At 37.0% G+C, this 22,567-nt stretch overlaps 1 protein-coding gene across 3 annotated transcripts in view; it reads left to right on the forward strand.

Moving 5' to 3' along the window:
* The first annotated feature begins 4,955 nt into the window (after positions 1–4,955).
* Positions 4,956–22,567, forward strand: part of UBR2 (ubiquitin protein ligase E3 component n-recognin 2) — a 79,142-nt gene continuing 61,530 nt past the window's right edge. For 2 of the 3 annotated variants that reach the window (XM_088147387.1, XM_088147383.1), the window contains exons 1-6: positions 4,958–5,202; positions 13,792–14,051; positions 17,437–17,515; positions 19,366–19,479; positions 20,858–20,988; positions 22,039–22,177. In XM_088147387.1, the coding sequence (XP_088003513.1) occupies positions 5,125–5,202; positions 13,792–14,051; positions 17,437–17,515; positions 19,366–19,479; positions 20,858–20,988; positions 22,039–22,177 (801 nt within the window). In that variant the 5' untranslated portion in view covers positions 4,958–5,124. Of the gene's footprint in view, positions 5,203–13,791; positions 14,052–17,436; positions 17,516–19,365; positions 19,480–20,857; positions 20,989–22,038; positions 22,178–22,567 lie in introns of all 3 variants that reach the window. The other variant, XR_015797337.1, reaches the window with a different exon arrangement.

Genomic DNA, 22,567 nt, shown 5'->3' on the forward strand with positions numbered 1-22,567 from the left:
TTGGCTGACTGATTAATATCAGTTTAGAGATGAGTTATCACCTTTGGATTAGTTGTCTTTGAACAAGTATAAGGCAGCATACAAATAAAATAGTTATAATTATACAAGATAGAGAGCAAACAAGTGAAGTCCATATGACAAGCATCTTGCAATCCCTCTAGAAAGACAGTACAGAGAGATGTGGGATTTGTTGTACCTTCCAAGGTTAACTGAAATGTTAAAACTGTGCAATAGTTTATTACACTGCTATTCAGCAGCATTCACAGCAAACTATGGTGATATCATGATACAAATTTTCCCACTGTGCTTGAAGTTCCCTTTACAATGAGATTACTCCAGAACAAGGTAATTGGTTTCTACTGTTTGTGAAGAGTAGATACTATGGAGAAAGAGAATTGGGTGTGTGTATAATGTTCATATAATGGGCACAGGTTCTGATGTAACTTTACAGTTTCATCCCACAAGGGAAGTGGTTGCAAAAAGAGGGTAAAGTATTTCTGCATAGATACATATTTTAAACCCTTAGACTTTATGTCTATTGTTAGTGAATTGACTCAGAAAACCACCTCCTCTAGATTTATATGACCAAAATAAGGTCAGCAGGCTTTGATGACTACTTTGAGTGTATGGAAGGCCGTGGTAGTTAAGAGTGTCGGATTAAACTAGGTGAATTGAATTCAGAGCCCTAGACTTGCATTTTTTGGGATGACTTTAAACTAGTTACTGTGTCAGCCTAGCCCACCTCATAGGTTTTTTATCAAGGTAAAAGAGAGAGAAAGCTAAGCAGACTGCCCTGAGCTTCTGATGTGGTAAAATAAAAATATATCAAAATACTAGTAATCATCAATAGCATCTAGTTCATGCTAAAATAACACATGCGTGAAGTCTCTATAACAGGAAGTGTATATTAACTACTTTTGGGGTTTATAGAAGGGCCTATTGATGTATTTTGTAGAAAATAAGACAGTGCACAGCCTTTGAAAAAGGTGTTTTGCAGTGCAGGGGAATCTGTACAAAACACCTTTCTGAATAAATAAAGGAACTCGGTCTTTTTTTAGATTTGCACCATTGCTTCATAAGCTGCTCCCAGCTGTTTTCATATGTATATGTGTGCACAGCCATTTTGCTTCACTGGGAAGAAAGAAAGGACCAGACTGCTGCTCTTGTCTCCACCTTGAGCCCTTGTGCATTCTATGAAATGCCTGAATGGGGACAATATTAACAAGAACAATATATAACATATGATTTCCTAATGAATGTGCCCTTGTATCTAAGTTGCCAAAGAACAGTGTTGTGCTACATGGAATGCCCAAGTATTCAGAGGGCAGATAGTTATGTGAGTGTCTGTTACTTGATTTACCAATCAAGGATAACACTTAATGCTTCTGATGAAATGAGCTTTAACTCAGGAAAGGTTGAAAAACAGCAAATCTATGAGCTGTAATTGTATATCTGTGAGTAAATCTCATTAAACTCAGTAGGGCTAACTTCTGATTGGACATGTATAAAATCACATTGTAATACTATTTGCAATTGAAAAAAAAATTAAAAACTGAATTGAAAGTTTTGAGCCATTTCCTAAAATGTAGTAAGAAGCAGGCAAGCCTCAACTCCAATTATATTATGTTCCACAATATACAGTAGATGGCTAAAAACAAAGAATACATTAAAATCCCCAATAGAAGACAGTCATACCAGCTGAAGAAAAACTCTTGAAAATACATATACATATTTTCAACAGCGAATGCACACCATGTGCTAGCCTGGGGCATGGGGAAACAGCCAGGTCTTCCGAGCTCTCTTGAAGGCCAGCAGGGTTGGAGCCATCCATACTTCAGGAGTTGTTGCTGTTCCAAAGAACAAAGAATGGCCACCTCCTGGGTCCTATAAGATGGCACTGCTTATTAGATGGGACCCAAAACATGCCAAACCTGTTGGAACTTGTGGGACAGTCAGAAACAATGAGATAGTCCCTTGGATGTGCTGACCCCATACCTTAAAGAGCTTTATAGGCAACAGATTAGGCAATAGAACCTAATTTGAATATTTATTTATATCTTCAAATTTAGTCACCGCCCATCTCACTCAAGGGCGACTCTGGGCAGTGACTAATATCTGGAAACTATTCCCGCATTTCTATGTTAAGACTGTAACTCAGCCTGATTCCCAGTGGATGTCTTGGACTATAACCACCAGTGCCCATAACAGGACTGTGCAGTGTTTTGGATTTGATTCCAAACAGGTGCTTCTGAACACATAACAGAATAAACATGGCATCAGTCTGCAATTCTTTAAAGCAAATGCATCTTTTCCTGGGAATGCATGGTTGCTGTCTATAGTTGCTCCATGGCTTTGAGAAATGTTGCAGCTGCTTTAAATAGAAGAATACTGTGTTTGCACACCTGTGTGCTCTGAAGCTCTTTTTTAGAATCAAGCCCCTAAAATCAGTATAGGTAATGGGTGGGAGAAATGGGAGATGTCCTCTATTACATTTCTTGGGAACCAGATTAGGGAAGGTTACCTGTAAGTAAATGGCACAAACATGAGCTGCTTTCCTTTTTGCTTTGCTTACTACCTTGCCTCATCTATGGAGAACTTAAAAATTATACTCCATTTTGTGTCAAAGACTTAGCCTAATAAAAATATTACTCTAACCAACACATCTACTATCTTTGCTTTTTTTGTTATTCTACTACAATACTACTCCGGAGTGAGTGTAACTTGAGTAGTGAAGTAGTACTGGGGACTACCTGTACTTTGTTTTGATTACTTTAGTAACAGATTTTCAAAGATTACTGCCAGTGATCATGCCCTTACTCCTGTGGATCCTTCAACCAGCTAGCATGTTTGTTTATCACATTTATATAGCCACCTATCTCACATAGTAATTCATTTGGCCCTGCAGATTTGAATTCATTTAAGGTAGCAGGGTGAGTTCTTACCATGCTTTTATCAGTCCTGAGCTTTGCCCCCCCCCCCATTTGCTCGGTCATGTTACAAAGGGCTTTCTCCCTTTTCTGAGAGAAAACAGATACAAAAAAAGTGTTAAGTAATTCCACCATCTCCTTATTCTTTGTCATTACTTCCTGGCCTACATTGAGCAATAGACTAATAGCTTCCCTGAGTTTCATTTTAGACATACACATTTTTTACATACTTTGCTAGTTTAATCTCATTCTGAATTTTAGGCTTCCTGACATCTTTACAGTCTTGAGTTACCAGTTGGTAGTCCCCCTTAGTAGCAGCCCACTTCCATTTTCTATATATCTTCTTTTTGCTTCCCAGCTTTTTCTGTTACTTTTTGTTCATCCATAGATAGATACTGTGCCTTTGAATCAATCTTCACTCCTGGCGACTGCCTGGACAAGTCCACGCAGTTCTTGCGGCAAGATTTTTGGAAGTGGTTCGTCTTTGCCCCCTTTCTAGGGCTGAGAGAGAGTGACTGTCCCAAAGTCACCCAGCTGGTTTTGCGCCTAAGCAGGACTAGAACTCAGAGTCTCCTGGTTTCTAACTTGGTGCCTTCAATCACTGTATCAAACTAGCTCTTTGTTCATCTAGAGGCCTTTATTTTTTATCCCATTTTTTCTTAAGGGGATTGTTTGTGCCTGTATTTTTCCCTATCTCATTTTTCAGGATCTCCCATCCCTCTTTGGCTTGTTTAGTCTTTATCATTTCAAGTCATGGTATGTTGTCTACTTTTCACCCAGGTTAATTAAAATCTATCTTCCTGAAGCCCAAGGTAGGTGACCATATGCCCTCAGCTCTTCTTCCCCCTTAGCTGCTTTCCCCACAGGTGTTGACATCTCCATTGCATCAATGAATTCCACACTGTTAGTCAGAACTGGGCCCAGGCTAAGTGACCTCTTTTGTTTCTTCTTCAACCTTCTACAAAATGCAAGGGTCAGCAAAAGAGAAATCTGTTTGACAAGTGAGTTAGCTTTCCAGCAGATAATCATGATAGCTGAAGTCTCTCATTAGGGAAAGCCTGTACTCTTGAGAACTTGGTAAGTTAATTTAGAAATGCATTGCAGGTACAGGGCAGAAATCTCTAACAATGATATCACTGTTGTCGCTAACTCCTTTTAATCTTACCCAGATTTTTTCAGCAATTTCCAGGAAGGAAAAGTACCCCAGCAGAGTCTCTTAGACATCTATCATTCCTATATAAGCATTACATTATTTACATTCTGTCTTAGTATAGATACATAAAAGCAAACAATGTAGGCCATAACATAACATGGTGTGCTTATGTAATTCTGTACGTGCGTATGTAAATACTTGTACACTGCTGCTCCCTACAGGATAAAGTATCAAACAGCTATTTTCATATGTAATAAGATTGCAAAAAACAGTGATGTGCAAAGGAGGAAGGGCAAACAGCTCCAAATAGATGAAGCATACTCAAGTTGTGGTGAAACAGAGTATCCTGAAAAAGGACATGTTGAATAATTGCCCCAATCTATTGCAAGTGCCACATGTTCTTGAATATTTTAGGCAGATGCAGAATAAAATGTAAAATAAATGTAGTAGAACTGAGTTTCTCACACTATACATGTGCAAAGGCACTTCCATTTATTATTCTCGGATATACTCTTCTGTTTAAGCAAACGAGGACAGTAAGGCTTGGAAGCAAATCCGAAGCGCGAGCTGTATGGGCTGGAACAGCATTATCTGCACAAGGCAACTTGATATCTGGGCTACGTTATACACGACCATTTGGCGGTTGAAAGTGAGAATACGTCACCTCATTGAATGGCAGAGCAGCCTTCGTCTTGAATTACTGGATCGGTGCTGCGAAAATTCGGACGGCGTCTAGATGGCAGACAAGAGACAAAAGCCTCGGTCGTCCGAACTTTCGCAGCCCTTATCCGTAGCAGTATCTTCCTTTCGTCAGAGCGACTACATCTCCCAAGGTGCCTCGCGCAGTCTTAAAATGGATTCCCTTCCGGCAGGGAGGCGACACTAGAACAAGGGTGATTCTCCAAGTAGGAGGACGTCTGAGTAGGAGCGGAATTGAGGTGGAGACCTAAACGGAAACGGGTTCTCCTGAGAGAGGGGCTGGCAAGGGCCGGTTCCGGGTGTCACTTACTTGGCGACGGAGGTGGAAAGGGGAAGGAGAGGAAGATGGCGTCTGACATGGAGACAGAAGTGCAGGCCCTTGACAGGAGCTTGCTGGAATGTTCCTCCGAGGAGATTGCCCTGGTGAGGCCCTCTCAAGAAACAGCGGGCAGAACTTGCCTCCGGCGCGGGAAGCCAAGCGGCGGGGGGCGGGCAGGAGGAGCGAAAAACGGACGGAGACGGTAGACAGGTGGCGTGTCAGAACTCGGTTAAAGCAAAGGACGGTAGAAGAGCGAGATTGGGAGGGCGCCGAAAGGAGTTGGGCTGTCAGGCCTGTAGTTAGAACAAATAAAGAGGCGAGGGGAGGGAGGAGATGGCGGGGGTCTGTCCTGGAGAGATGAGGTCCAGCGAGCTTCTGAGTGTGAATAACTCCCAAACAGTGGGAGAGGTTCAGTAGACAGGTGGCAGAAAAGAGGGCTATATTCCTAGCCAAGAAGGGTGAGAAGGGGTGGCTCCCCTTTGGGAAGAGAGAATGAGGAGGCAAATTGTTTACAAAAGAGGCGGTTTGGAGGGTGGAGGGAGAAGGTTTCGAGTCCTTGGCTTGGACCGGCTAGGGAGGCCAAAACCTACCTCACCGTTTGGGTAAAGGTAGGCAGTATTCAGTATATCCTGCGGTAAATTCTGGTCTTTCCTGTGCTGCTGAGTTCAAGAGTGACAGAACTGAGCCATCTAAGTGAATTGGTAACATAGGCTGTTGCCTGCAAAGATTGAAGCAGAGTAATGAAAGAAGAGTTTTGCTTGCTTTATTTTTGAGTTGCTGGACAAGATTTCAAAACAAAAACAAAAAAACCCACCCTATAATATTAGAGCAACTTATTACAGTAAATGTGGATACAAGGAGAAAATGTATTTTAATATAATTGATTTGCAGTCATACTGAGTGTGTATTGCTCTATGAAGCTGAATGTGAACCAATAATGATTTGAAGTGTGCTTCATCTAGCTTACTTTCTAGTCCAAGTGCAATCATGTTTTTTTTTCCCAGAATAGAATTTGGTTTATTAGATCAATATTTATACTTAATTAACTATGTAAATTATCCTGTTAGCAGATTCTAGAAGGTTAGCTATATTGGTTTATTATAGAAAGCTTTATATTTTAAAGACTAAACTTTAATTACAGTATAATTTTTTATAAATGACCCCCTACTTCATCATATATTTATAATTTTCACAGACAGGTTATTTTAGTTTACTTCAAAATATTAAACATTTAATGGACTCACACTTTTGATTTGAAACCATTTGAGGAAATGTCAGAAATGTGTTGTTCACCAGATATATTCTAGTCAGTATAACGGTGCCCATATTGTAGGAATTGTAGCCCCAACACATATGGAAAATATCAGTTTGGAGAATGCTGATGTAATACTGATCCTCAGCACTGTCTAGTGGCAGATTGAATAACTCCTTTTGTTCTGGTTAATCAGAACACAGTCTTCTTTTATAATAATACCAACGCTGGTCATTTGGCCTATCTTTGTTTATGTGACCAGCTCTAAAGGGCAGATCTGATAATTAATGCCAAGTACAAATTTACTGTTTGCCTAGTATTGAAGGATGATTGCTTCCAGATCAATAACCTACTGCACTTTAATACTGCTATGATGTGTGGGCAATTAAGTAAAAATTTGCCCTTCTTTAAATTGCTGGTAAGTGTATAGATTGAGAATTGTCCTGAATGTGATTATCTACTGATTTATGGGGTATTATTTTTGATATCAGTCTTTTAAAATGTAAGTAGTCAAGAAGAATTATATGTTTAAAATAATAAAGAGTTGGTAAGTTCTGTCCTGGTTGCCTCATAATTCATTTATTGAAGCATCCGGTTCCAGTTTGTTCAGTTAAATAAATTCAGCTATTTGTAAATGTATGGTTCTAAAACATTAGAAATTTGTTAATGACTATTAATAGCATATATAGAGAGAGAGAAAGAGAGAGAGAGGGAGAGATGTTGATTTACTATATGATCATAGTTAGCTGAATCCTGTTTGCAATGTATCTATCTGAGGAAAATTGTTGTAATCTCTTATATTTTTTTTTACAGAGACCAATCAATATGGTTGTTACCTTTTAATCTTTCATTCTTTCTATCAGCTGGAAGTTTAGCATGCAGTTCTCAAGCATACTAATATTAAATAATATATGTTTGAATATGTATTTTTGAAATTTTATGATAATTAAAACATGAAAGCATGAATTAAAGTGTGAAAAATACTTTGTATCTTTTCAATAACATATATAATAATGATCTATCTACTGTGTTGAGCAGACAATTAAAACCTAGGTATTATAACATTTATTTGGGATTGTGCAACATTTTCTTCAATATATACCATGATTCTGTAACTGATTCTTTATATAAACTGTATATAATTTCTTTACAAGTTATAACTTGTTAAAAAATTATGTCACAAATGAATATTGTTAGATTGATACAAGGATTAAATAAATGAATAAATGCTGCTGAACACATTGTGGGACTAGAAAAGCAGCTTGAGTGTCTACTGAATTGAATTCAAAATCCTTTAATATAAAATCCACTATTAGATGCTTAATTGCAGTGATCTAATTTAGATGAGAAAATTGTTTTGTTATTACTGTTGTTAAAAGGTAAGAGCCATTACTTCTGGCATATAGGATTCTAGAGTAGATCTATGAGAGATCTGTTCCAGTGATTAGAATAGTGATTAGATTTTTCTCCATGTTCTCCATCCCTTTTTATATCACCCAGTTTGATGCAGTACTTAGATGAAAACTTGTAATATTTTGTAGTGTTTTGATAGGTCTTTAAAAAGCTGTTGCTCAACTGTGGAATGTGTTCTTATCATGTATGCTTTGAAGCATTTTACCATTATTTTGTATTTATCCACTTTGCAAGTTACACTGTGGGAAGAGCTGGCAATTTTGGTAAACAATTCTCATTCTTAAGTAAACTTCTGTTTCCAAGGTTTCTTGAGTAAAATACATGACAATTACAATATCATCTTTTAGATTATTGTTATAAATTAAGCTCCAATGTATTTAGTAGGACTTATTCCTAATAATTATGTACAGTGAAATTATGTAATTTCACTATTACACTAATATAAAACTGACACACATATTCTAAAATGTGTTTTCTGATTGTTGTTGTTTAGTCGTTAAGTCGTGTCCGACTCTTCGTGACCCCATGAACCATATTGCGCCAGGCCTTCCTGTCCTTCACTGCCTCCCTGAGTTTGCTCAGTTTCATGCTCATTGCTTCAGTGATGCTATCTAACCATCTCATCCTCTGCCGCCCTCTTCTCCTTTTGCCTTCAATCTTTCCCAGCATCAGGGTCTTCTCCAAAGAGATCTCTCTTCGCATTAGGTGACCAAAATATCTGAGCTTGAGCTTCATTATCGATCCTTCCAATGAGCAATCAGGGTTGATTTCCTTTAAGATTGACTGGTTTGACCTCCTAGCAGTCCAGGGGACTCTCAAGAGTCTTCTCCAGCACCACAGTTCAAAGGCATCAATTCTTCGGCGCTCGGCCTTTTTTATGGTCCAGCTCTCACAGCCATACATTACTACTGGAAAAACCATAGCTTTGACTATGCGGATCTTTGTCGGCAAGGTGACGTCTCTGCTTTTTAATATGCTATCTAGGCTTGCCATAGCTTTCCTCCCAAGGAGCAAGCGTCTTTTAATTTCATGGCTGCAGTCTCCGTCTGCGGTGATCTTGGAGCCCAAATAAATGAAGTCTGTTACTGCTTCCATTTCTACCCCTTCTATTTGCCAGGAATTGATGGGTCCAGATGCCATGATCTTAGTTTTTTTAATGTTGAGTTTCAAGCCAGCTTTTGCACTCTCCTCTTTCACCCTCATCAAGAGGCTCTTTAGTTCTTCTTCACTTTCTGCCATTAGGGTGGTATCGTCCGCATATCTGAGGTTGTTGATGATTCTCCCTGCAATCTTAATTCCGGCTTGTGATTCTTCCAGCCTGGCATTTCTCATGATGTACTCTGCATATAGGTTAAATAAGCAGGGTGACAGTATACAGCCTTGTCGTACACCTTTCCCTATTTTGAACCAATCGGTTGTTCCATGACCGGTTCTAACTGTTGCTTCTTGGCCCGCATACAGATTTCTCAGGAGACAGGTAAGGTGGTCTGGTACTCCCATCTCTTTAAGAATTTGCCACAGTTTGTTGTGATCCACACAATCGAAGGCTTTTGCATAGTCAATGAAGCAGAAGTAGATATTTTTCTGGAACTCTCGTGCTTTCTCCATGATCCAGCGAATGTTGGCGATTTGATCTCTAGTTCCTCTGCCTCTTCGAAACCCAGCTTGTACATCCAGTAGTTCTCGGTTCATGTATTGCTGAAGCCTAGCTTGTAGGATTTTGAGCATAATCTTGCTAGCATGTGAAATGAGTGCAATTGTGCGATAGTTTGAGCATTCTTTGGCATTGCCCTTCTTTGGAATTGTAACATAAACTGACCTTTTCCAATCCCGTGGCCACTGTTGCGTTTTCCAAACTTGCTGGCATATTGAGTGCAGCACTTTAACACCATCATCTTTTAGTATTTTAAATAACTCAGCTGGAATACTGTCATCTCCACTAGCTTTGTTGTTAGCAATGCTTCCTAAGGCCCACTTGACTTCACTCTCTAGGATGTCTGGCTCAAGGTCAGTGATCACACCAGCATGGACATCAGGGACGTTAAGATCTTTCTTGTATAGTTCTTCTGTGTATTCTTGCCACCTCTTCTTAATCTCTTCTGCTTCTGTTAGGTCCCTGCCTTTTTTGTCCTTTATCATGCCCATCTTTGCACTAAACGTTCCTTTCATATCTCCAATTTTCTTGTAGAGATCTCTAGTCTTCCCCATTCTATTGTTTTCCTCAATTTCTTTGCATTGTTCATTTAAGAAGGCCTTCTTATCTCTCCTTGCTATTCTCTGGAAATCTGCATTCCGTTGCTTATATCTTTCCCTTTCACCCTTGCTTTTCGCATTCCTTCTTTCCACAGCTATTTGTAAAGCCTCATCAGACAGCCATTTTGCTTTCTTGCATTTCTTTTTCTTTGGGATGGTTTTAGTTGCTGCCTCCTGTACAATGTTACGGACCTCCGTCCATAGTTCTTCAGGCACTCTGTCTACCAAATCTAATCCTCTAAATCTATTCATCACCTTCACTGTGTACTCACAAGGAATATGATCTAAGTCATACCTGAGTGGTCTAGTGGTTTTCCCTACATTCTTCAATTTAAGCCTAAATTTTGCAGTAAGAAGCTCATGATCTGAGCCACAGTCAGCTCCTGGTCTTGTTTTTGCTGTCTGTATAGAGCTTCTCCATCTTTGGCTGCAAAGTATATAATCAATCTGGTTTCGGTATTGACCATCTGGTGATGTCCATGTGTAGAGTCGTCTCTTGTGTTGTTGGAAAAGAGTGTTTGCTATGACTAGCTTGTTCTCTTGACAGAACTCTATTAGCCTTTGCCCTGCTTCATTTTGTACTCCAAGGCCAAACTTGCCTGTTATTCCGATTACTCCTTGACTTCCTACTTTAGCATTCCAATCCCCTATGATGAAAAGGACATCTTTTTTTGGTGCTAGTTCTAGAAGGTGTTGTAGGTCTTCATAGAAGCGGTCAACTTCAGCTTCTTCAGCATCAGTGGTTGGGGCATAGACTTGGATGACTGTGATATTGAATGGTTTGCCTTGGATACGCACTGAGATCATTCTGTCATTTTTGAGGTTGTACCCCATTACTGCCTTTCCCACTCTCTTATTGACTATGAGTGCAACTCCATTTCTTCTAAGGGTTTCTTGCCCACAGTAGTAGATATAATGGTCACCCGAATTAAATTCACCCATTCCCGTCCATTTCAGTTCGCTGATTCCCAAGATGTCGATGTTCAATCTTGTCATCTCATGTTTGACCACATCCAGCTTGCCTTGGTTCATAGATCTTACATTCCAGGTACCTATACAATATTGTTCTTTACAGCATCGGACCTTCTTTTCGCTTCCAGATACATCCACAGCTGAACGTCCTTTCGGCTTTGGCCCAGCCGCTTCACTCTTTCTGGAGCTACTTGGAATTGCCCTCCGCTCTTCCCCAGTAGCATATTGGACACCTTCCGACCTGAGGGGCTCATCTTCCGGCGTCATATCTTTTAGCCTTTTAACATTGTCCATGGGGTTTTCTTGGCAAGGATACTGGAGTGGGTTGCCATTTCCTTCTCCAGTGGACCACATTTTGTCAGAACTCTCTGTCATGACCTGTCCGTCTTCGGTGGCCCTGCACGGTATAGCTCATGGCTTCACTGAGTTACGCAAGCCCTTTCGCCACGACAAGGCAGTGATCCATGAAGGGTGTTTTCTGATATCCATTTTTAAAATGCATTAGGTGTAGGATTTCAATGGGCACATAGTTCAGTTTTCTTGAAATGTATTCAGCAGTTGCTCTTACAGACCTTTGAATAGCTTTATAGTGATACCTAGTTTAAAAGAGTGTTAGGTGTCTGGTATGTATTATCTAAAGGAGAAATAAGAACTTGGCATGTTTTTAAAAACACTTCTCTCATCATACATATATAATGATTTTTTTGAGTATGGCTTAAAGAATTAATGGATATAGTTGCTGAAAGTTGTTCAAAAAATATGATTTGAAATACTGTTTACATGGAGCATGGCATTTTTTTTTAATGATAAGTCACAAATGTTATAGATAAAAAGCTCCAGTGTAAATCTTATTTTGTTAGTTTGAAATAATCGTTTGTTTTAGCTTTCTTGGAATACAACATTTGTTCAACTCATAGTCTGTTATTTTTTTTAAAAAAGCTGACAATACATTTATTTCCAGTTCTTTAGTTTGAACATTATTTCATTTAAGTATTTGACAAAACAAAATACTTCAAATAAAACAAAAGTAAGTTCCTGAAATTAATTAAATACAATACATTGTTGCCAGACACTGCTGATAACATCCTAGTTAACAGTAAAATTAATTGGAGGTTTAGTTTTTTTCAGGAGAGGCCTTTTTTTCCCCTGTGGTCAAGAGCTGCGGGTATGTGTACACACACATATATAAATTGGCGGGAGTGGGGGGTGGGGCAGGTAGCCAAGGATTGCAAAAAGCATAGTGATCATATGGTAACATTCATGGAGATGGGAAGGCTAGAATGTTCAGTCATTTTTTTTAAAATTTATTTTGGAGTTTTAGGGGTTGTTTTAATAATTATGTTACCTGCCAGAAGATTTACAGATTTCCTTATTCCTGAGTTTCCTGTTAAAACCTAGTGAGAAATCATCCTGCTATGATTACTAAAATTTGGCAACATGATTTTGGGGTCAAAAAGGGACTTGGACTAGTTGTAGTCTCATCCTTGTCCTAAGACAAATTCAATTTCTTGATGACTGAACAAGAACTGTTTAATTATTATGTAAAAAGACTCCTAAGAGATTTTGAATTTGGCTAAAGATATTGTAGAAGGAGAGCTGTGTATATTTACAAGTCAGATAAACTACCAGAAATCAACCAGTATGTTGGAAAAATCATGTTCTGTAATTAGCTAGGATGTAATTGTAATATATGCATATAAATAGAAATGTCAGCAAAGTTTTTTTTTTTTTTAAATGAATGTAAGGTCATTTTAGTTCACCCTTGCTCATCTTGATTATACACAAGTTGCAACACCATGCTATTGAATGATTAAGGAGTGATAGCTGTGCCATTTTTGGGCTTTATCATGTTATCCCATAGCTTAGTATTATCCATTGGACTTTTGAATTTCACTGCAACAGTTCACAAGCAGTAACATAGGCATTGCACAGTATTTCTTTCTCTTAAAGTACCTTATTCATATTTTCATTCTTAATTCTTACATGTTCAAGATAAATGCAGGGGATGCCTCTATAGGTGAAAGGTAAGGGAGATGAACTTGTGCAATTTTAATCTTTTTAAATTAGTTTTAATTTTAATGGGCATCTATTAGCCATCAGTTTGAATGGTTGGTCTGTAGTAGAGCAACTTTTGTTTGGTTACAGACTATTTCAGCTGCAATAAAAACATTAGGAAGAGGTCCAGATGTAAGTTTTGAAAATCTTTTGGTTCTGGGCATATAATGTTTGAAAATATCTGGTGAAAATGTCTACAAATGACATCTATGATCATTGTCTTTGTGACAAGCTTCCAAAGATATATGAGTGGTTGCTATAAAAAAAGAAAGCATTTACAGAAATGGTGGAGTGCCTGGTTCTTGTCTCAATCTGTTAAGGCAGTTCTTATGCATTTCTGCTTACAACTTTATGATGAACTTAACAAGTTTTTTTTAAAAAGCCTGAATTCCATTTGACTTCTATTTTTAAACAACATTTATACAGAGTATAAATCACATAGTAATTTCTTTGACATTCTTGAAATACAAGAATGTATTGTACTGAGGAGAGGTGACATCAACTTCTTATTGGGTATACTGAGCTCTTCAGTATGTTCAAAGTGTTCCTTTGAATTGTGGGCATTAAAGTCAGCTTTAATGTTGACTTTAATGTTTTACAATTCAAGAACTGTAAGTGCAGAATTTACAATTCTTGAATTGTAAGAAATTCAAGAAGTTGCAGAATTCATCAGTAGCTTTTATTCTTAAAACATTTGGGTAGCTATATCATATTTTAATTTTCTATTTTTTCACTTTTTTTCTTGAAGAAATGGCTGCAAGCATCTGATCTTCCTAAAGAAATATACAAGCACCTAGCCTATTATGTGCCTCAAATTTACTGCAGAGGTCCTAATCCAGCCCCTGAAAGAGAAGATATGCTGGCACAACATGTTCTTCTGGGCCCAATGGAGTGGTATCTTTGTGGTGAAGATCCTGCATATGGCTTTCAAAAACTTGAGCAATCAAACAAACCTTCACATCTTTGTGGCCGTGTTTTTAAAGTTGGAGAGCCTACCTATTCTTGCAGGTAACTACAAATCATTTATTTTAAGTTGTCCTTTAACATTAGCATGATTACATTGGTATGTTACTAAAATCAGTTAAATAGTTGTCATGTGTAATATTGAAATGTTCCTGATGGTTTCCTTATAACTAGGGAAGAAATTATTGGTATGCTAATAAAATTGCATTTTGGAAGACTATAACTATTGGTGGAGTACGAAGATGGTAATAAAAATTAAATCAAATTATAATTTTTCATGTTGTGCTTCATTGAACATAAGGCTATCAAGAATCTTAAGTCCTTTTTGTAACAACCTGCTGACCCTTGGGATTCTACAAATGTCATTGTACAAGGAGCTAACATTTTCTGTTGTTTTAACCTCACTTTAACATCAAAAGAAATTAACCACATGTTTAAAAGCAGTCTTCTGCTTACAGGAACAGGACATTTTACCAGTGGTCATATAAATAATGATTAGTGTCATTGAATTCCCAAAATAGGTTATGTAATTCTTCCAAAACCTTAAACAAACATTGAATTTCAAAAGCAGTGGTAGCATTAGGACCAAAAAGACCAAATAATGATGCATAAGTTGAATATCTAGGGTAGGGTAAATCAAATCAAGTTCTAGGTTTTACAGAAGTGTGTAAAACTACTTCATGAGTTTGTCCAAGATAATAAAATTTATGGCCATTTTAAAATTAAAATTATCAGATAATATATGCTTTTTTTTTGTAGGTAAAGGGTTCCATATGATACCTGTGACCCAATGTTTTCCAGCATGAAGTGCAGGTATTAAAACTGATCCTCATAGAAACAAGAATTCTAATACTTGCCAGGATTTCAGCAGTCATACAGTAGCTTTCAAACTGAGTCCAGAGTGGAGCTGACTTCTGAAATGCCTTGTTCTAGTTAATAACCAAAGATAAAAAAAAGATACCCTGTGACATGCTTTAAAGTAGAGAAAATAAATCTACCTTTCTCAACAGGCAATTGTAATTGGTACAGTGGAAAGGAATTTCCTGCTAAAGGAAATTTCATAGCATATGCATTTTCTTAGAGTAAGGAATAAATATAAGATTTCTTAATATGTAAATCATCCTCAGAATTACGTTCATCTTAACTACATTAATCTTGCCTCAAAAAGAAAAAAAGTGATTTTAAAAATTTATACTTCTGGATTCATAGCAGTCAAATCTGTTGTAAAGTTTGACACTCTCATATATTATTATAACGTAAGTTAAAATGAAATTTATTTTCTGCTGATTCTACTGTTGAGATAGATAAATATATGAAAATCCAAATGTTAGAAAAGAAAAAGAGACTGAGTGGGGAGAACATCATAGCTGTAAAAAAGACTACAGTTTATAATGTTTGATTCATGGCTCTAAGGAGAAACGTGCAGAAACAAACACAGAACAAAAGGTAAAAAGTTTGGTACCAGGGGGTTGGACCCAGCACTGTAACAAAACTTAGAAAGTTTTCAGTTCTCCAAAGAGATTACAGTGGTAGATTTAGAAAGTGAAACACATTTCTACTTTGACATGAAAATGTCTTTTGGATGCCATCACATGATCTGAGAAAAGAGATAGCCAGAAATTTGATAACATATAATAAAATTTCTCTTTGAGACAGGCCTTGTGTGGATGTTTAGGATCTATGTCTATATCTATATCTCCATCCATCCATCCATCCATCCATCCATCCATCCATCCATCCATCCATTTCTTAGGGCTCAGTGAAACAAACTACTTTAAAATGTAGTATTGCTTTTTTATTTTTCCATAGCATATGACAAGTTTTGGTTAATATTCTTTTTCTTCAAATATTTTCTTAATTATCTTCATTCTCTAATTTTGTTGTGTTTCTGAGAGACATTGGGTTAGAGTACAAGACAAAGCTCTGGGATTTTTCAAGCAGTAATGAGGAAATGAAGTATGTTTGCATAATCCATGATGAATATAGAATACTATACAGATATTTTGTATTGGATTGAATTGTCTCTTTAGGAAGATGCATAGGTGTTAACTATCTCAACTTGTTCCATTGTGGCAGTTGGAATCTTACTTGATCTTTTCTGGAAGCCTTCAGAATGGTAGTTCACTATGCTGATATGAGAAGGTTACAGTGTGATTTCCTTAGAAAGCTTGTGAAGTTGCACTTATATTTAATTATTTAGTCTGTATTTATGTCAGAATTCTATCTCTATATACATGAAATTAATATTTTTATTTTGTTATGTGCAGAAAACTCATACATATTGCATTCTGAACATATAATTCAACATAATTTTTAAATGAATCATTTAACTGAGCATAAAATATATCAGTCTTTCCACTGCATCAATTAAATGCCTGTTCATAAGCAGAAAGTGGGCACATATCTGCTATCCAGAACTATGAGTCCAGAGTAATTTTATCTTTCCATTGTTAAATGTATGATGTATCCATAATTTTTCACATAGTAATACATTCCAAATTTGGGATATATAATTCAAAAGCACACTCACATGGTTATTGTAACACTGTACAGTATTAACAATTTAGCAAATATCAAACCAAAGTGGGATATTAATTAACAAGTTCATATCATATAGGTAACTATACCCTCATCTGTACTGCAGTTTTAGCATAATGGAAGTGGTAGTCAGCTCTTTTTGAAAAACTTTTAAAGGCATTTAATAGACATGAAAAAGAAGATTATATTTTTTAAATTACTCTCATCATTTGATAGGAGATAATATTGATGTTTAATAAATAATTTTAAAGAGTCTGCCATTAATTCACTAGCATAGGATAGTACTTTATTCCAAAGCTCCTGAAGGCAACTAATTACCATCTTAGTACAGTAATAACTTTTAATGGCTTTTAGAAATTTTCTATAGGTTTGGATGCTAAAATTCATTCATATAACGATAATAGTTCAGGACAAAACATCCAGGTCAAACTGCAATTCAAGAAGTGTTTTAATTGAATATTTGTCATTTCACAGTTCTACAGAGTTTAAACTCCTCCTGTAATAACTCAGAACAGCTTAAAATCTGATTTAAAGTATTAAAGTGTAATAATGCTTTGTGTTTTTTAAAAATTATTTATTTGCTAAAGTGTTGTCTATTTCTGAAGTTACCAGCTTTTTCATCATAATTTCATGATATAAATAGTTGAAAATACTGCTGCTTACTCTTAGAAATGGATAGCTGAAGGACAAAAATAGGAAATATCATTTATGCAGATGTACATATACCTAATCCTCCTCCTCATTTTCTCTCCCTTACTCCCATTTTGTTACCCTTAGCTAATGAACAGGATTTCCACGTGTATAGAATAGCCTGAGTTGCTTCTGTTATATTTTTTTTCTTGAGCATTTAAAGTATTTTTGTGCATTTCCTTTTCTTTTTTTCCTCCATCAGAGATTGTGCAGTTGATCCAACTTGTGTATTATGCATGGAATGTTTTCTGGGAAGTGTTCACAGGGAGCATCGATATAGGGTTAGTAAGTTTGTTTATTACTTTAGTGATTTTTTTTTACTTTGTTTGAGTGTATATTTTGTAGGGCTGTACAAATCATTGCCAGACAATACCAGACAAAATCACAAAAATACTGCTTCTCAATATACTGAAATAGTTGTGACTTTCAAAAGGCTCACTGAGGCTACTTTGAAAATTAGAAATGTGTAGGATTTGGATCTAAAGTGTGCAAGGGTGCTTTGGATCATGCATGGCCCCACTCACTGTACCCATAAGCTGCTCCTTAAATGAGCTGTGGCTACCTTGCAAGGCCCAGAAAAGGTATCATTCCTTTCAGGAGCAGCTGACAGGTATAATGAGGGTGCCCATGCCAGATCTGAAAGATGCTCGTGCACTTCAGATTCAAATTCTGCACACCTGTCAAAGACCTTCCCAGATCATCATATAATGTTCACACACAGAAGACATTTCTACCAGCACTTCTGTTTTGCTTTGTTGTCAAGCCAGGCAAAAATATCTTCTGGAATCTACATACAGATGACCTGAGAAGGCCCTTTAAGTAGCTGAGCAGAACTTCCAGGAGGACACTGCTGCCTCACTGCTTCAAGGAGTGGCATTTAACTTGTGATGCTGTGTGACTGAAACACCCCTCCAAATAATTTGCCCTGGCATTGTATTATAATTCATAATTTCAGCAAATAAAATACAACAACAATAACAATAAATTCCCTCCCCCTCCCCTTCCCTGGCTAGTCAGCCTTTCTTCTTATGTCATCTCCATCCTTTTTCCAGCCCCTATTTTTTTTTGCATTCCTAGAAGGAAAGAGGTGTTTTTGTATGTATGTGTAGTTCTATGTTTCTATATGAGAGCATGGTCTCTATGTAGGAGAGAGAACAGCTGGTATATGCAGATAGATATTGGTTTTATAAATGGGGTACCTTATTTTAGGGGAAATTAATTTTAATAACTAGATATTAATTCAGTTAATATGCATGCATTTCTTTCGTTGGGCCCTGGCCTTTGTTTTTGTTTTTTGGAATGTGGCTCCTGGCATGTGTAGTGCATATACACAGATATTCAAATGTGTTACATATATACATTTATTGGGTGGGGGGAGTTGCAGCATTAATTGAGGAGAAATTGAAAACCCTTGGTTGATAAAGTGGGGAACTTGGGCATTTTACAGGATTTGTATCAATGTTTAGCCATTTGTTTGTTTGTTTATTAGTCCACTCTTCCTTTGGAGTGGGATCTTCTTAAATTCAGGGTTGTCTTCTTTTGGGATAAATATTCCTGGAGCTTAAATTGTCTAGTTATCACACATTTACTTTGCAAAGTGGAAGGAGGTACTTGCCATAATTACTGTGATAAATGCTTATATGTTGATGGCTGCGAATTAGTAGGAATTGTAATCCAAAGATTAAAAAAGGGATTTTGGAGTTGTGGCACATAATTCAGTGAAATTGTTGTATCTGTATGCAGCTGTTGTTGAAAAATAAGCCAATTTCCCTATTAGTATTCATCATTAATTATCTATCTGTACTACTTTTCAAGTAGCATCAACAGGACATAAAATAATGTGGAGAAAATAGATAGGAAAGATCCCCTTCCCGTCTCCCATAACACTAGTGCTCAATTTCTGCTCTATGAATTAAAGCTTGGACTCTAAGATGTTACACATAGCTCTAACAGTGGTTATCTTACTTGCAGTTCTTGCCCTGGGGAATGATTACCCTATGGAACTGTGAACAGCCTCTTAAGTAATTTTATTGTTCTGTGAAATTTGCTATCAGCCTTTGGATCAATGTTTATTTGTGTTTTCGTTTGACCAGTATTTTTTCCATCTTGCACATTTTAAATAATACTTTAGATGACAACTTCAGGTGGAGGTGGTTTCTGTGACTGTGGTGACACTGAAGCTTGGAAAGAAGGTTCTTACTGCCAGAAGCATGAACACAGAACTTCAGAAACTGAGGAGCAGGAGGTAACAGGGTGCTGTCATCTAAATTATAGTATGCGATGCTGAGATAATAGTGTGGAATGAAGAAGAGGATGGAGAGTAAAATTTGAGACTACACTATCTCGGCCTACCTGTCATCACCGAACTTCTTTACTCTATCATGTACAGGTAGTCCTCACTTAATGATCACAAGAGGGACCAGAAAATTGGTTGTTAAGCAGTGTGGTCATTAAGCAAGTCACCACATGACCAGACCCAATTTTATGACCATTTTATGATGGCTGTTAAGCGAATCGTGTGGTGGTTAAGTGAATCAGTGGTCATTAAGGAAATCAGTGGTCATTAAGCGAATCCAGTTTCCCCAATGGACGGTTTTTGGCAGAATTTGCTTAATGACCACATGATTCGCTTAAAGACCATCGTAAAAAAGGTCACAAATCATGATAACATGACCTCAGGGGTCGTGTGATGGTTTGCAACGGTTGCGAGTACAGGCCTTAAACCACTTTTTCCAAGGCCATCGTAACTTCGAACCATTGTTAAATGAACTATCATTAAGTGAGGACTCAGTTCTTGCAGTCTACTCATGAGGAGCAGCTGCCACGAGTACAAGTGGATGATCTCACAATCTTTCCTTTTTCTGGAGAGACTTCGCTGGCCAGAATTCATTGTCTGGCCACCAATCTGTATAGCAATGCTGTCCCTGCTCCTTCAGGGACATCTAGTTCGCTATGAATCCTCACCAGAAGTTCCTGTTGTTTGTATTCTTAATTTCAGCAGATTTCCCCCTTCTGTGGAAATGATCCATAATAATTCTGTTTTGGTAAGAGTATCCAATGAATGGAAGCTGGGGAAAGACCAGGGAAAATGTTCATAAGATTCTTTTTAGTTACCACTGCTGAAGGATTATATATGTAGCATGTCACCATTATGTTTTCATACTATCTACCCATGAAAAAAATTACCTTAATTTTAGAAAGATGACAAATTCCAGATAGTTCAGCCTGGGCTTCTGGAAATACACACTGATTAATATGATTCATAAAAAGTAGTGATGGAGCTATTTTATTTTGCCTAAGATAATAGTAGTGTTTCCTTTATTTACTTACCCTCCATACTTTGCTTATCTGTTTACCTAAATCTTGTTTATTAACATATATTTGAACCTTGTATATCTCATATGATTCTGGAAGATGGAAAAGAAATGAAGAAAGCAAAGCGAATGTTATAGAAATATTCAGAAAAGCACTGAAATGAAATAAATATTCAAATTCATTTGGGTGTATTCACAGTCAATATATTAATAATCCACCCAAAGATAATTCTTGTTGAATCTCATGGTAGAAAAAAATGAGAAAACGTAGTCTCAGTATAATAATATTTTCACTTTGTCTTATTTTAGGACCCTCTTGTGCATTTGTCAGAAGATATGATAACAAAAGTGTATGGTATTTTTGCAATCGTGTTTCAGTATGCTGTAGATATATTAACATGGGAAAAAGAAAATGAACTGCCACCAGGTTTAGAAACAGCGTAAGTAGGAGACCAAATCCCACCATTGGATTCCTAGTTTTAATAAAACATTACTATGATTACTTTGTTAAATACTAAAAGGGAAATGCTATTATACTGGAGTCGTTTGTAAAAAAGTGACTTGAATTATAGTGGCTTCATGAATGGCAGCTAAGGCAGTAGTACCGCAAACAACTTACTTCAAAGTTATAAATTCAGCCCCCAGCTTCTGACATCACCATAAAAGACTCACTGAGTGACTGTGTCCAAAAGAACAGGCAATCAGTCAATCAATACCAAATCAAATTCCAAGAAAGGTCTTTTCAGCTAGAGGTTTAAGTCAGGATTTGATGGCAGGCTTCATGGCCTGGCATTGTTTTAGCATCATAACAAAGCCCATGATTGCTCCCTAATTACCAGGAGTCCCTTAACCTGCCAGAGCCCAGGTTTCATCAGCTCTGCTTTTTTCCAAGAAATTACTCCTGAGTAGTCTTTCCAAATTTAGAACTGTATTTTGTAGTATCAGCATGTAGCAGCATCAGGCTGACTTTATCTGTGCTTAAAAGCCAAACAGTTGGGCTTGGTTAGTAATCTGATGGGAAACCATCCAAGCTTCCTTGGCTGTAGGTAGCCTAAACATTTAAAAAATAACCTAGGAAGAAAGCAATGGCACCTTTGCATTGTTGCCAGGAAAATATTGTGGATATATCTGTGTAGTCAGACCTGATGACTTCCTTACTTTTGTCAGTATTCCTTTATTCTATTCAGTTTGAGCACTGAAGGCAGCTAACAATTAATGAAATGCAAAAACATGTGAAAAGCAGAGATCTGTCCAGATAAAAAGCCAATAAAATTTGAAATGGGATCCAGTGTACTTAGTGGTATTACTGTATTATATTAATAATAGTAAAACTTTAATTAAATTTTCCTCAATAAGTTGTCCTTGTTCTTACTGCCTAGTGCAGTATCTTTCTATACAGAAATTGCAATGAATAATGGAAGAATGATGCCAAAAATACTTTAAATGGTTTAAATCATTGAATGTATGATTTGTTGATACTGTCTTTACAGGAAGAAAAATGATACTTATTACTGCATGCTTTTTAATGATGAAGTACACACATATGAACAAGTTATTTATACACTTCAAAAAGCAGTCAATTGTACACAGAAGGAGGCCATTGGGTTTGCAACAACTGTGGATAGAGATGTAAGTAATTTATTTAAGCTTATTAACATTTTAGTTAGAAATGTATGACATCTTTGATTTGTAAGTTCCTTGGTACTGACTAGTAAAAAAATTACATAGAAGAATATGGGGGTGTGACAGTTTCCAGAACAATATTAGAGCATGGTTCACTGCTTGAGTGTTCTTACTAATGTGCAATTAATGAAAATTTAATTAATGCAGATTCTCCCCCTGTCTCTTCTGCAGTATATGCTGTACAACGTAGGGCAGTTTGTACTATATGCCTTCCCAGTCTGAGAAACTTTTGCAATACAGCAGCCATCATAACTGTGAATTAGGGAAAGCATGCTTTTTTAAATTTCAGCATACCAAGACACTTGCTTAAATCTATACTTTATCAAGCATATCAAA

Source organism: Python bivittatus, unplaced genomic scaffold (assembly GCF_059951505.1).
Source record: "Python bivittatus isolate LINGU-HERP-01145 unplaced genomic scaffold, Pbiv_v1 ctg000020_np1212, whole genome shotgun sequence".
Taxonomy (NCBI): Eukaryota; Metazoa; Chordata; class Lepidosauria; order Squamata; family Pythonidae; genus Python; species Python bivittatus.